At 48.4% G+C, this 14,446-nt stretch overlaps 1 protein-coding gene across 9 annotated transcripts in view; it reads left to right on the forward strand.

The window, feature by feature from the left end:
* RASGEF1C (RasGEF domain family member 1C) overlaps nt 1-14,446 on the forward strand; it is a 67,466-nt gene that overhangs the window by 37,971 nt on the left and 15,049 nt on the right. For all 9 annotated transcript variants that reach the window (XM_044239750.1, XM_044239757.1, XM_044239741.1 and 6 more), the window contains 3 exons: nt 5,479-5,679; nt 6,713-6,787; nt 14,293-14,382. In XM_044239750.1, coding sequence (XP_044095685.1) covers nt 5,479-5,679; nt 6,713-6,787; nt 14,293-14,382 — 366 coding nt within the window. The remainder of the gene's footprint in view (nt 1-5,478; nt 5,680-6,712; nt 6,788-14,292; nt 14,383-14,446) is intronic.

The following is a 14,446-nucleotide window of genomic DNA, read 5'->3' on the forward strand; positions in this document are numbered from 1 at the left end:
GGACATGGCAGAGCCCAGTGCTTGTGAAACAAAGGAAAACTGTGAAGGCGGGATGGCAGCAGGGATCCATAAAGCGGAGAGGGAGACCTTGCCTGTGGGCCACATCACATGGCAGACAAGTGACTTAGCCGCTCTGAGGGCTCGGTGAGATGAGGGTCATCTCTTCCTGCTCCTCTTCTTCCTCCTCTGCATCTCCTAATCCACTTGGGGATCCTGACTCTTGGCTTAGGATGCAGCAGGAAATGGGGTCAGAGAAGGAAGGCTCTATGATTGCATGAATCAGGAGGGGTGGGTAGAAGCAGGGAGGGAGATGCTGGCTGACCAGATAGATAGAGAGTTGGTTACCTTGACAGATGGGTGGAGGGGGGATGATAGATGTTAGGTATTCTGATAGGCAGATGGATTTTTGGTGTGAGTGTTTGTGGAAAGATTGATGGGTAGGTGGGGCGGTGGGTAAATGGACATACGGGAGGATTAGAGGGTGGGTAGGGGGATGGATGAATGTGGATGGTTGGATGGGCGGGTGAGTGGTTGGGTGTAAGAATGGATGAGTGGATGAATGGATGGATAGATGAGTGGGTATATGGGTGGGTGGTTGAGAGGATGGGTAAATAAGGATTGATAGGTGGATGGATGAATAAGGATGGATGGTGACTAAGGAGGGATGGATAGATGAGTAGATAGAAGAATGGATGGATGGTTGGATGGATGAATAAGGATGAATGGGTGGGTGAACGGATGGATCTGAAGGTGGGGGGCTCTATGAAAGGGGAGATGGGCAATAGCAGAGGGGTGGACGCATGGATGGTTGGCTGGAGTGGAGTTGGGTTCTCAGGGGGAGAAGAGTCCAGTCTCCTGCTTCAGCACCTTCTCCCCAGGAGGTCTCCAGCAGAATGAGATCCGAACCACTGACAAGACAGAATCATCCCCCCTTGTCAGGCCTGCCTCTGCCATTGGCAAAGCCATTTCCTGTCCTTCCAACTGCAATGGTGGGGATAGTGTAAGTCCTGGGCTGGTTTCTGAGGGAAACCGAGCCTCCTCGCCAACCTCCTGAGAAGCTGTCAGGCCTACCACCAGGGCCGTGCTAGGAAGTTTTTTCTCACCGCCCCATGGATGAGAAATGAGTGAGGCCTAGGAATGACTGTTGAGAGCTGCCATCCCCCAGGTGTGGGCTTTTGGAGTAGACGTAATTCATCTGAGGCATTCTCATTCCTTACCTTGGGATCCAGTTAGGTGTGCTGGGCGGTGTGGGCCGAAATGGGGGTGCTCCCTTGTGTCTTTGAGATCCCCAAGTTGTCCTTGCCCAGAAAGCACCCACTCCAAAGGGCATGCCCTCTGGGTGCTGCCTCCGTTCCCCCCGAAGGTGGGATGGACCCCACCTGAAGGTGGATCATGGGCTACTCCCCTCCCGGCATAGAGCACAAGGGCTCAGCCTGGAAAGGAGCTGGTGACCGGTCTGATCAGGCGGGGTCACTGTAAGACTCAGAGCATGGGGTCCAGGTCAGAGCACCTGAGCCCCCTCAGACCCCAGCTCAGAAACCACAGCTGTGTAACCTCGGGCAAGGCGCTTCCCCTCTCTGAGACTCAGTTTCCTCCTCAGCAAAACAGGATAATCATCACCATCAGACAACTTTGTAGCGAAGAGTCCCGGCAGTCACGTGTGTTCTTACCTCAGCACTTGGTCAATGTGAGCTGTGATGGGGAACGAATTATTTCCAGAATTCAGGTGTACAGGGCTTTTACTTCAATGGGTACGGAGTTCTTATTGTGGAACATTTCAAGCATACACAAACAAAGAGAAGAACAACCCTGTACTCCCACATGTGCATCACCCAGGCTCAACAATTAATCAACATTTTGCCAGATTCACTTCTTCTCTCCCTTCCCACACTTCCCCCTCCCTCCAAATTATTTTTAAACATTGTATCTTTGGCTCCAAAAATATTTCATCATTTTCCTGTAAAAGATTTCTCACACAGGGACCGGATCGAATGATACAAAGGGCCGCGCCCAAATCAGCAAAATGAGCACGAGTGTTTTCAGAGTACATCCTTGGGCCGGTTCCTTAACCTCTCTGAGCCCTCACTGACTTTGCATAAAGACGGAGGGTGAGAAGGGCTGTGAGATAACGGTGGGGCTCGGGGAAGGAGTGGAAACAGCACAGGGCCAGGGGCAAGCGGGCTTCCCCATCAGAGGGCTGGGAAAGGTGACACTGCCCCCTTACCTGCTGCTCCCCATCCCGAACCCTCTTGATCTCCCAGCACGGCCCTCCACCTCTCAGCATCTGGGAACAAAAGGCCTGAGAGGAGCTGAGAAGGCCCTTCTCCATGACTGAACACGGCCACTGCATTGAGGACACCTGCTCGGGGCCACCCCGTGCTAGGCAGGGGACCTGCCGTGGAGGGGCTGTCCATAGGTTGGACTCAGCAGTGTTGGCTCAGGGAGGCCAGTGCCGAGGCTGAGGGGGGGAAGCTAGGGGAGTCCCCAAGGTCACAGCTGCACTAAAGGGCCATGATACCATGGGCCTTCCCCGGGGATGCCTTGCTTTCCCATTTCCATGACTATCTGCTGGGCTGACCCTGCTGCCCTCAGAGGCGTCCCCATGCAGCCCCCCTGAGGGCACAGGGGTTGGGAAGCTAACACAGAAAACAAAGTGGTGTCTGCCTGGGCCGGTTCGGCTAAGCCCTTTGCAAGGCACCCTGGGCTGGCTCAGGTGGGATTTTCAAGAACTTCAAAGGACAGAGGACCTTGACTGTCCAGCCAGAAAGGAGTTCTAACCACGAATGGCCAGGAGGCACCTGGGGAGCCACAGTCTTCACCCTGGATGACCCCTGTACTTGAAACCCAGCTCTGCGTCCCTGGCAGGTGGCTCTGGAATTGGATGGCATTGCCAGGCTGAGAGAGGTAGAGCTCTGCTGTGCTTGGCGTCCCCCGTGCTCTGAAGCGTGCATTCCTGACAGGGACAAGGGACAGCCTCACCATCCTCAGAGCTCAGTCTCTGGGTCTGCTCAGACATACCTAGATCTCTCAGCCTCTATCCACAAGGATGTAGGACTCATGAGAAAATGAGAGAGGAACCAGCACACACCATCCCTCTATTCAGAATGGGGTACAGAAGATTCGGGAAAGAACCAACAGATGAGCTTGAGGTCAACACTGCCGGGTGGATTCTGAAGGAATTTGCGGGCAGAAAATGATCATCATGGGGAGTGCATTTATTGGTTTAGAAGAAACAAGTCTTCCGAAATCATCTGTGTATTTTTAAAATAGGGTAAGTCTGTGGTTCTGTCAGACTCTAGGCACAGACACGCTGTGCCCTTGACTTCAGGAGGGCTCCACGGTCTACACCGGTGAGGCAGGCCAGCTAGAACCAGGGAAAGGCCATGTTCATCCAGTCGGTACATCGTGTCTGTGAGCCCCTCCCAGGTCCTTCATGCTGGAGACGAGCAGACGGTGACCTGGTGTAATCTGCATGTGGCTGGTAGAGCAGAGAGAGGAGATGCACAATCATTTGATCAAGGCTTGGCCAAGGGTGGGAAGAAAGCCCAGTGCTTTGAGGTCGCAACCATGAGAAGAACATAGAAGAGAGAGAGGGCTGCACAGGCCCTCCTGGGGTCACCCCTTGGGGTGAGAGCCAGGGGAAGGGGCTAGAGGGATGGAGGAGTGGCCTGGATCTGGAGCACTGAGAAGGGGGACAGAGGCCATGTGGAGGCCATTGAGTGTGGCCAGAGCTGACCTCAGGACCCCTGAACCCCATGGGACTTCTGTCTTTGCAAAGGCAGTGGTGTATTTAAAGGAAGGGGGATGCAGAGGTTAGATGTACATTTTCAACAGACGTCTCTGGCTGTGGACTGGAGTGAAGGGAGCCCGACAGGGATGCAGGTGGCCCTCCGAGGGCCTGCAGCAGAGACAAAGCATGCGGATTGCAGAAAGCAAAATCAGGAGGGTCGGTAATGGGCAGGAGGGCTGTGTGGGAGATGGTGCTTGAGGATGGTCCCGGCCTGAGCACCGGATGCGAATGCTTCAGTTGCTTCAGTCACTGAGACAGCAGTGCGGACAGAGGAGGCACCTCTGGGCAAGGGAAGCAAGATGGCCCCTTACACACGTTGGGTCGAGGTGGCCCCTTGGCCATGTGGCTCTGGAGAGCTGAGAAGAAGCTGCACATGAGAGATGAATGTTGTCCACACGGACACTGAATGATGCTCTGGACATGACCCAGCATACCCACGACCAAGGGACAGACAGCAGGGGAGGGGTCCCAGACGCTGGTGGGGTGGGGAGATCTCCAGCACGGAAGGATGGTGCAGGTGAGCCTGCCAACAGTCCGAGGCAGGAGGAACCGGAAGAGAGAGGGCCCCAGGCTTTGCCGAGAGACTGAGTGAGGAGAGAGATGGGAGGAGGTGGTGCGGGTGTCAAGGTTCACAAGATGGACCCAACTCCTGTGAGTTGGACCTGCAGAGCTGAGAGGGGCTGCTCCTTCCGCAGGCGGTAGATGGAAGACTTGGACCTCAGTTTACCCCCTACCATCCAGCTGAGCAGTGGGCCTGGCCCCCGCGGCTCTGGGAGCAAGAGCTAGAGTTCGGATACACCCGCCCCTGCTCCCAAGCCAGTTCCTCAGTTTGTTGGAGCTGAATCAACCTCTGGGTGGGGGAGGTCCAGCTGACAAGTTCGGGGGCTCTGTCTGTGGATTAGTGACCAACCCCTTGGGAATGGTGGGCCTCAAGTTTCGTAATGGTGCCTTCCTCGAGAAATGGGGGTTTCTGAAGGGGGAATAATCCATTTCCCTGTTGGGTATGGAAGGCGGGTGCCCCTCCTGCAGGGTGGGGGAGCACAGCCTCTCTTCCCTGCATCCCATCCAGGACAGCCCAAAGCAAGCATATATCTGTCCGAGCTGCATGGTGAGACACTTTTGTTCGCAGAAGTGGTTAGTAAAGGCCCGCCAGGGGCCCAGAGCCAGACCCTGCTCTGCCCACAGAGAGGGGACCACGCAGGCTTCCCTGACCCCGCCGAGCTGTCGCTCTAGTGGGGCAGTAAACTGCCCTGGTCATCTCCCACAGTGGCCCCATAGGGAAGTCACATCGGGTGACCTGGGCAAGTGCTGCTGGGGCACAGATAGGAAGGCCTCTCAGAGTCGGGAGAGTGGAGGGGGTCCCCAGAGCAGGGTTGGGGCAGAGCCCATTCCACGTCTCCCTCCTTTCTCCCTGCTTCTGTCTCCCTGGCAGTGTGTACCCCAGCCTGTCCCACTGCCCAGAGAGCAGGGGCAGCCCCCAGACCCTGGTCGCCCTCCCCGACGGGCTCCTCTGAGCTCCTACTGGTCATCCTATAGCCTTTCCCTGCCACCCTGGGCTGGGTCCTGCTTCAGGGCGGACACGGGGGTGGGCACAGCCAGCCACAGCTCACAACCCAGCAGGCTCAGAGGCTAGACATGAGGAGATGGGTGTTCGGGCCTGGACTCCTCTCTTTCCACCTCCTCTCCAGACATACCGAAAGAGGATGCAGCAGCTCCTACAGGCTCTGCACCAGAAGCTGGCTGCACAGGGCCAGGGCCCGGAAGACCTGCTGGGTGCCGACAAGCCCATCTCCTACAGGACCAAGCCACCTGCCTCCATCCACCGGGAGCTCCTCGGCGTCTGCAGTGACCCCTACACTCTGGCCCAGCAGCTCACCCATGTGGAGTTGGTGAGCAGGCCTGGGCCCTCCTCTAGCCAGACCGAGAGCCAGGAACAACTGAGGACCAGCCATCCCTGGCCTCCCGCCTTGTGTCCGTGTAACCCCGGGGCCTGAGCCTATCACAGCGGGGCCAGCCAGGCACCTCCAGGGTGCCCTGGCTCTGGGATGGTCTCTCACCATTCCAGCAGGAGGGTTGGATATGCTGGGCCTGCCCAGCTTGGACCCTGGGCCTGCCTGAGAGTCTGGGCCCTGGACAGAGGAACTGGGTTCAAATACTGGCTCTGCCACCACCTGCTGTGTGAGCTTCGCACTGCGAGTGCCTTCCCTAACAAGGCCTCAGTTTCCCCATGTAGGACTCGCAGACATACTGAGTCCAGACCCCAGTCTGGCCTCCCACATGTTGGATTCCTTAAAGGTGCAGAGGCTGAGGGGCCTGCCCCAGAGAGAGGGGAGGTGGGGTCATGGGTCTTCTCTTTTAAACCTCTACCATTTATGGCTCCATTACTGTTTCCGGCACAATATTCAGAACTTAACGCGCACCGTCTCATTTCGTCTTCCCACATTACGCCAGGGAGGTGCTATTATTATTCCCTTTGCACCAATGAGGAAACTAAGGCCCAGAGAGGTAAAAAGACTTGCCTGAAGTCACACAGTAGAAGGGACAGAGCCAGGATTTGAGTCTGACCCAGACCTCACCTGGAGGGAGCAGGTTGTTTCAGTTACCCAGTTTCGAGCCGGGTTTCTTGGGTCTCGAATCTCCCAAGCACGCCCTATGGGGACCTTGCCTTCTGCCCCCCCCCATGAGCTTCGGCAGCCCCTGGGCATGGGAAAAGAGGGGTGCCTCCTTCGGGATGGTTTCAAGCTCTGTGACAACCCAGAATGGGGTTGTGGAGCCCTAGGCAGAAGGGAAGCTGTCCAGAGACCATCCTGGATGGGCTGAGAGGCAGGGAGTCCGCAGAAGTACCATGCCAGGCCCTGGGTGGGCACCTCCCTTCCCACACCTTCCTCCCTTTCCCGACTCCTCTTCTCCCTTCTGGTGCAGGAACGGCTACGGCACATCGGGCCTGAGGAGTTTGTCCAGGCTTTTGTGAACAAGGACCCTTTGGCCAGCACAAAGGTATAAGGCCCTTGGACAGGCTGTTCCACCAGTGACCCCAACCCACTGGCCTCTCTGGGGAACTCCATGAGTGTCAGCTGGGCGAGCTTCCGAGGGGCCCGGGGCAGAGCCAATGGGCTTTGAGGGGTTGCGTCCACTCCACCCGTGCCCCTCCAGCCCAGCAGCCCTGAGTCCGGGGAAGCCAGCCGGTCATCCGCCCCACCACCCCAGCGAGGGCGGAGGGCGCGGGTGGGGGAGCCAAGGGCCCAGGTTGGGAGGAGAATGGAGCGCACCCCAAGCTCTCCTGGCGCGTTCCGGCGGGCGCTGGTGCCCTCCAGCGGCCACCTGGGGTAGTGCGCGCTCGTGCGCTCCTCCCAGGAAAAAATATGAGGGAGCGTCTAAGGGATGCAGGAGCCCCTGGGGCCACCAACTGTGGACAGCGCCCAGAAGCGGGATTTTGAGTTTGCCGCTCCTCTGTCAGAACCCAACCACTAGGGTGCCTGGTGCTTATCAACCGGGTGCACTTCGAATCAGAACTGGAAACGTTGTCTTCTGCCTTCTGGTGTAATTAAAGAGGAGCAACTACTCAGGAATGCGTTTTCACCTCTTGAATAAGCGGGGACAAAACACGGCAGGTGTGTAGGGAAGGACACATTCACATACACGGCTGGAGGGGGGACTGGCCCTGCCCTTTTGGGGGGGCACTTCGACAATAGTATCAGTGCTTGAGATGTACACCCTTGACCTCAACTTTCAACGCCTCGTAATTTATCGTGTGGATATATGCACCCGTGTACACAAAGATGCATGCATAGAGGTATTTGGGATGTACTGTGGGAATCATGGCCAGAGGTTGGAAGCAACCCAGCTTATCATCCGCAGGGGCTCGATTACAAATTACACGTCCACACACGTAATGCTCTGGATCTATTACAAAGAATAAGAGTGGCTAGAAGTAGAGAATGATCTCCCAGATCCATCACAGAGAGATAAAAACTAGAGCAAAGAGCAGTGACAAAGAGGATGTGGCCATTTGTGTAACAACAAAAAAAGGAGGGTGCGTCATACCTGTTTGTACAACACGTGTGTGTACACAATCACTGGGTACTCTTGGGAGCCCCACACGAGCACGGGGGTTGGAGTGGGAAGGAGGCTTGGCTGCTCCCAGCAGGTTGTTTTTGAGGTTCGGTTTTGATTATGGGTTTGGTTTTTGGCCATCTCTAAGGATTATTTTTTTATCGTGAAGTGCATCAGAGATTGTCCATGACCTCTCTTCGCCCACTCTACAGTAGAGGAAGGTGTATGGTTGTTTCCAGCCTCTTGCTATTATAGATACTGCTGCTGTGAACATTCTTACGTGTTTCCCTGTCCATCGGTGCATATTTTTCTAGGGCATCAGTTCTCAAATGACTTGGTCTTAGGACCCCTTATTACTTCTAAAAATTACAAAGGGCCCCAAAGAACTTTTGCTTATGTAGATCACATCTACCAATATTCATCAGATTAGCCATTGCAACTGATAATTTTTAAAAGATTTATTCCAGATAGCAATAATAACCTATCACATGTTCACTTCAGTAAAATATTTTATGGAAATAACTAGATTTCCCAAAGTAAACAAAAAAAATTACAGGGAAGAGTGATACTGTTTTACAGTATTTGTACAAATCTCTTTATTGACCAACACAACAAAAAGAGAACCGGAGTCTCTTACCTGCTGTGCCTTCAATCTCTTGACATATATTGTCTGGGTTGAAAAATCCAACCTCTCACAAATATGTAGTTGGAAACGGGGAGAGTGTTTTTTTTTTTTAAGATTTTATTTATTTACTTGACAGACAGAGATCACCAGTAGGCAGAGAGGCAGGCAGAGAGAGAGAGGAGAAAGCAGGCTCCCTGCCGAGCAGAGAGCCCAATGTGGGGCTCGATCCCAGGACCCTGGGATCATGACCTGAGCTGAAGGCAGAGGCTTTAACCCACTGAGCCACCCAGGTGCCCCGGGGAGAGTGTTTTTACAGCATTTTGAGATTAGTGAATAGTTTTCTTTGATACTATGCTAAAACTCAGCAGGTGGTAGTTTTTTAAAAGATTAGTTGCAATTTGGAATCTGAAAATGTATCCGTGGACTTTGAGTCCTCTGTTACATTAAAATCCATTGGTCCATCTTGCATCTTGAATGGATCTTTTGCCCGTGCATGATTTTAATAACATCATATCTTGGTCGTTTGGAAATGACACTCATATGAATACATAGGAATTCACTGAACCAGGCTGATCTTCCAAATATTGGTACATTTCATTATGCGATATTTTAAAATCATATCCACTAATATTACTGATCTCATCCTTCCAGAAGAGCCTGTGGGTATTGGGAAAGTGTCAAGGTCACAGACAGGGATACGTGTCTTACAAGTTCCCAATTCTCTCTTGAAACTTTGAATTTTATCACTGACAACAAATACCATCAGTTACTTCCTTGAAGTGACAGTTTCATTTGGTTGATTTTCAAGAAAAACCCAACCAGGATGCCTGGGTGGCTTAATCAGTTAAGTATCTGCCTCCGGTTCAGGTCATGAGCTCAGGGTCCTGGAGCGGGGTTTGTTTTGTTTCCTGTTTTGTTTTGCTTTCGCTTTTCATTCTCATTATTCTGTGTCTGGATGAGAAGGTGTTTTTAATTTTAACCGAATCGAATTTACTAATCTTTTCCTTTATTTTTTGGGGGTGGGGATTGGGAGGGGAGTTAGGAAATCCCTCCCTGCTCCCTACCCAGATCATAAAGATAATCTATGGTGTTTTCTTCAGAAGTTTTAATATGTTGCCCTTCACATTGAAGCCTTGAATTTGAAATTCACTTTGTGGGGGCACCTGGGTGGCTCAGTGGGTTAAGCCTCTGCCTTCGGTTCAGGTCATGATCTCAGGCATCCTGGAATCCGAGTCCCACATTGGGCTCTCTGCTCAGCAGGGAGCCTGCTTCCCCCCTCTCTCTTCTGCCTGCCTCACTGCCTACTTGAGATCCCTCTCTCTCTGTCAGAAAAAAAAAAAAAATCTGAAATTCACTTTGTGGCTATGGTTTGAGGTCGAGATCCATGTTTGTGGTTTTCCACACAAACAGCAAGTGTTCCTGCACTACTTTTTAATGTATCATCTTGCCTGCCTGTCCTCCCTGGCAGTTCCGTCCTGTCGTCTGTCAGGTTTGATCTACATGTGGAGATGTCTGTTTTGTCCCCTCGTCAGTTTTTCTATCTCTGTGACAGTATACATCGTCTTCATGATTATGGTTGTGTGCTGGTTTTTTTCTCCCTATCTGGTGCAACAGACCCTCCTCATTTGCAGTGACTTGGCCATTCTTGGCCCTTTGTTTTTCCATTTGAAATTTTATACCCTTTTCCAAATTCCGTGAAAAATCCTCTACTGGGATTTTGTTAGACTAGATGAAATACAGACCAGTTTGGGAAGAAATTTCCTCTTCGTTATACCGAGTTCCCCTGACCCATACAAATGGTGTGTCCCGCCATTTACTTAGATCTACTCCATAATACCTTTCTAATGTTTTATAACTTTCTCCGTAAAAATATTAAACAGATTGTTAGATTTTTTTCCCCACTGGGTTCCTTATGCATATTTTTGCTATTACTTATGGCATTTTTTATTGTACTTATTTCTGAACTGCTTATGTAGTTTAAAGAATGGCATTAACTTTTGTGTATCAACTGTGTATCTGACGATATTATGCATTCTTGTTAATTCTAATAGTTTTTCTCAATTCCTTGGTGTTTTTCACATAGACAATGACATCATCTGGGAATAATGGCAGTTTTGTTCCTTCCTTTCCAATCCTTATTCTTTTTATTTCTAGGGTAGTCATACAAAAAAATCCTCCACTGATTAAGAGTGGACATGAATAACAGATGGGCCCTATTTTTTAAATCTCTGAAATGTTGAGATTACTAGTTATTACAGAATAACCCCGCTAAGTCTGACCAATAGGATTTCTTTTTCTTGCTTATTGTGCTAACTAGTACTTCTGGCAAAATGATAAAAGGAAGTGTTGCTAGCTGACATTCTTCTTTTGTTCTGATTTTAAACAGAATGCTTTTCACATGTCACAGTAGAGTATGATGTTTGCTATGAGATTTTTTTTCTCCTAGATGTCCTTATCAGCTCAAGGAAGTCCCCTGGTCCTACTTTGATGGGAGTTCTTATCATGAATCGTTGTTGCATTTTATTGACTACTTTTTCTGGGTCTATTAACCTTATGTTCTCTTTTCTTTTAAACCGTTAAGTAATTACGTATACAGTAGTCCCCTGCCTTATCTGTGGGGTATATGTTCCAAAGCCCCCAGTGGATGCCCAAAATCATGGATGGTATGAACCCTGTACATACTACACTTTTTCTTATACACACATGCTTATGATAAGGTTTATAAATCAGGCATGGTAAGAAATTAACAAGAATAACTCATAATCAAATAGAACAATTATAACAGTATACTCTAATAAAAGTTATGTGTATGTGGCCTCCCTCTCTCTCTCTCTCTCTCTCTCTCAAAATAACTTATTACACTGTACTCACCCTTCTCCCTATGATGATGTGAGATGGTAAGATGCCTATGGGGTGAGATGAAGTGAGGTGAATGACATAGGCACCGTGATGTAGTCTTAGATAATCTCGCTTCTGGACAGTGGTTGATGGTAGGTAGTTGAAACCATGAACAACAAGCCACGGAGAAGGGGGGAACTACTGTATTAGTTGTTTTCTCCTTTTTCAGTGTTGAGCCAACCTTGCATTTCTGGGATAAACAAAACTGGGCTGCAATCCTTATCTTTTTTTGTACATCCTCAGGCTGTCTGCTCTTGTTTTGTTTAGGATTTCTGCAACTAAAATCATGTGGTTGACTTTTCATTTTCCTTTCTGTTCCTATTCTTGTCTTTGTTTTCTCCCTGTTTGCTGCTCTCTTTGAAAGACTTACCTGTTCCTGGACTATTTGGGAGAATTTGCCAGTGAACCATCCGAGCCTGATATTTCCTTTTTGGGAAGATTTTTATGTATTCATTCAAGATTTTCCTTGTTTTAGTAATCATAGGACTATTTAGGCTTTCTGTTTCTTCTTTACTCTACTTTTTAATTTATATTTTTCCATAAATTTGACTCAGTCCTCTTTAAGTTTTCACATTTGTAGACTCAAAGTTATTCACAATACTCTCTAGTTATCTTTTCACTTTTTTCACATTCATATTCGCCTCTGATATTCTTTGTATTTACTTCTCTCTGTTTCTTCATCAGTCTTGCTAAGGGTTCATCAACTTTATTAGTCTTTTCAAATAAAGAGCTTCTGGCTTTGTTGATTCTATATGTTACATCTTTCTTTACGATTTCATTTTTTTCTCTCATCTTCATTATTTCCTTCCATCTGCTTTCTTTGGATTCTTTCTTTGTTATTCTTTTTTTTTTAAGATTTTTATTTATTTGCCAGAGAGAGAGAGAGAGGCAGGCAGAGGCAGAGAGAGAAGCAGGCTCCCTGCTGAGCAAGGAGCCCAATGCGGGACTGGATCCCAGGAGCCCAGGATCATGACCTGAGCCGAAGGCAGTGGCTTAACCAACTGAGCCACCCAGGTGTCCCTGTTACTCTTTTTCTAATTTTTTAAGTTGGATGCTCAGCCTGTTTTCATCTTTTCTTCCATCCTAATAAAAGTATGAAAGACTATTCATTTCTTTCTAAGTATGTTTTTTATTTGCACCCTCATAATTGTTTTTCAACATTCTCATTTTAACTTCCATGATGATTTCATCTTTGACTAATAGATTATTTTAAAATGTGCTTTTAGATTTCTGACTATTTGTAAAGAATACACATATTCATGTGTTGAGTGCAAGCAGGCTTCTGTAGTTGTCTGTTAATTCAACTCTGTAAATTGTGTTGCTCAAATTTATATTTATACTTTTTTTAATCTCTATAATCTATGAATTGCTGACTTTGTGTTAAAATCTTCCATTGTGGCAATAAGATTTGATTTCTCCCTCTAAAGGAGTTAAACCTTTCTGACTATTTGCCTCCATATTTTGAAGCTATTTTGTTGGGCACAAGCAAGGTTAGATTTGTGACATATTCATGATTAATTAAAACTTTTATCATTGTGTGGTTTCCCCTTGAATCTCCTCTGATGTCTTTTGCCTTAGAGTCTTTTTTTCCCTTAAAATCTATTTTGTCTAATATTTGTACAGCTATGCATATACTCATATATTTATCATATATATATTTCAATTTTTTTACCTATATATCTTTGGGTTTGGGGCAAGCCACTTGAAAATGGCAAGTAGCTGGAGTTTTAAATTTACAGCAATTATAATCACCAACGTACCTGGATTAAGTTTTACCACCTTCTGTGCAAGGCCTTTGCTTGTCTTCCTGCCCCTTCCCTGTCCTTTCCCTTCCTTCCTTTACTTTTTCAGATTAGTGGATCCCCTGTTCCATCTTCCTCTCTACTTATTGAAGGTCATGCTTGCAATTTCTATGTGGATACTTAAGTTAGGTTTAAACTTTTAAACTCTCATGCATTTATGCGGTTAAATATCTACATCAATTGAAAAATTATATTTCCAAAGGCTATTTTATGGCATAGGAAACATTTCCTGAGGAAAAAATGGAGATATATATACATGGTTATATTCAGATAGGATACACACATAGAGTTGACTGTCATTACTTATGGGAATTGATTATAATCCCATGATGTCATGAACATGGAATTAGCAAATACCACTGCTCCCAAGGGAAATACAGACTTAGGTTCCTTGCAAGCCTCCCAACCACACTTGCATCTGCCAGTCCTTACATAGCCTTGCACTGCGTGTGTTTTGGCTCAAAGACACCTTATTTAATATATCTTGTTCTTCCAGTGACATTGAACTCATAGCCAGCAGTGCCATGACTCATGTGTAGGTACGGCTTATCTAACACATTTTTCTCCTCAGGGCCCATCACAGCTGTTGTGTGCTTAGGAACTACCACTCTGTGCTTGGAGCCGCTTTAAGCAGGGAACCCACCATCACACTGAATAGACCACCAAAAAAAGACAGTTGTTCACGGTACAGAAGCTGAAATAAGAAGGCACGTTGTCACTTAGCTCAGCCTCAACTGGGAACACACAGGCACTTTGGGTGACTCTGGGGGACATGCCACTCTGCACCATGAATGACAGTGAAAGAGACATGAGTAATGATTTGGGGTTACAAATGTATTTTGAGGAAGCGGACAGATTCACAAATATAAAATCCATGAATAGTGACAATCAGCTGTGTTGGGGGAATGTATTTACATACGTACTTACATATATATATAATGAAATTATATATTTGAATGTATAGAAAAAAGACCTGAAGGATAGACATCAAATCATGGGTATTTGTGGACGGTTTTGAGGTCCCAGCATTTTCCTGATGATCTATGAGAATGATCAATGAACTGACTTAATGTTCCAAAAGTTATTGACAGCAAGGCTGAGTGTGGTCCTTGTGTCTTTCCCAGCCTTGTTTCAGTGACAAGACCAACAATCTGGAGGCTTACGTGAAATGGTTCAACAGACTGTGCTACCTTGTGGCGACTGAGATCTGCATGGTGCGTTGAAAGCTGGGGGGCATGACCCAGCATAGCCCAGGGTGGCAGGGGACATGACCTAGCA

Source organism: Neovison vison, chromosome 1 (assembly GCF_020171115.1).
Source record: "Neovison vison isolate M4711 chromosome 1, ASM_NN_V1, whole genome shotgun sequence".
Classification (NCBI taxonomy): Eukaryota; Metazoa; Chordata; class Mammalia; order Carnivora; family Mustelidae; genus Neogale; species Neogale vison.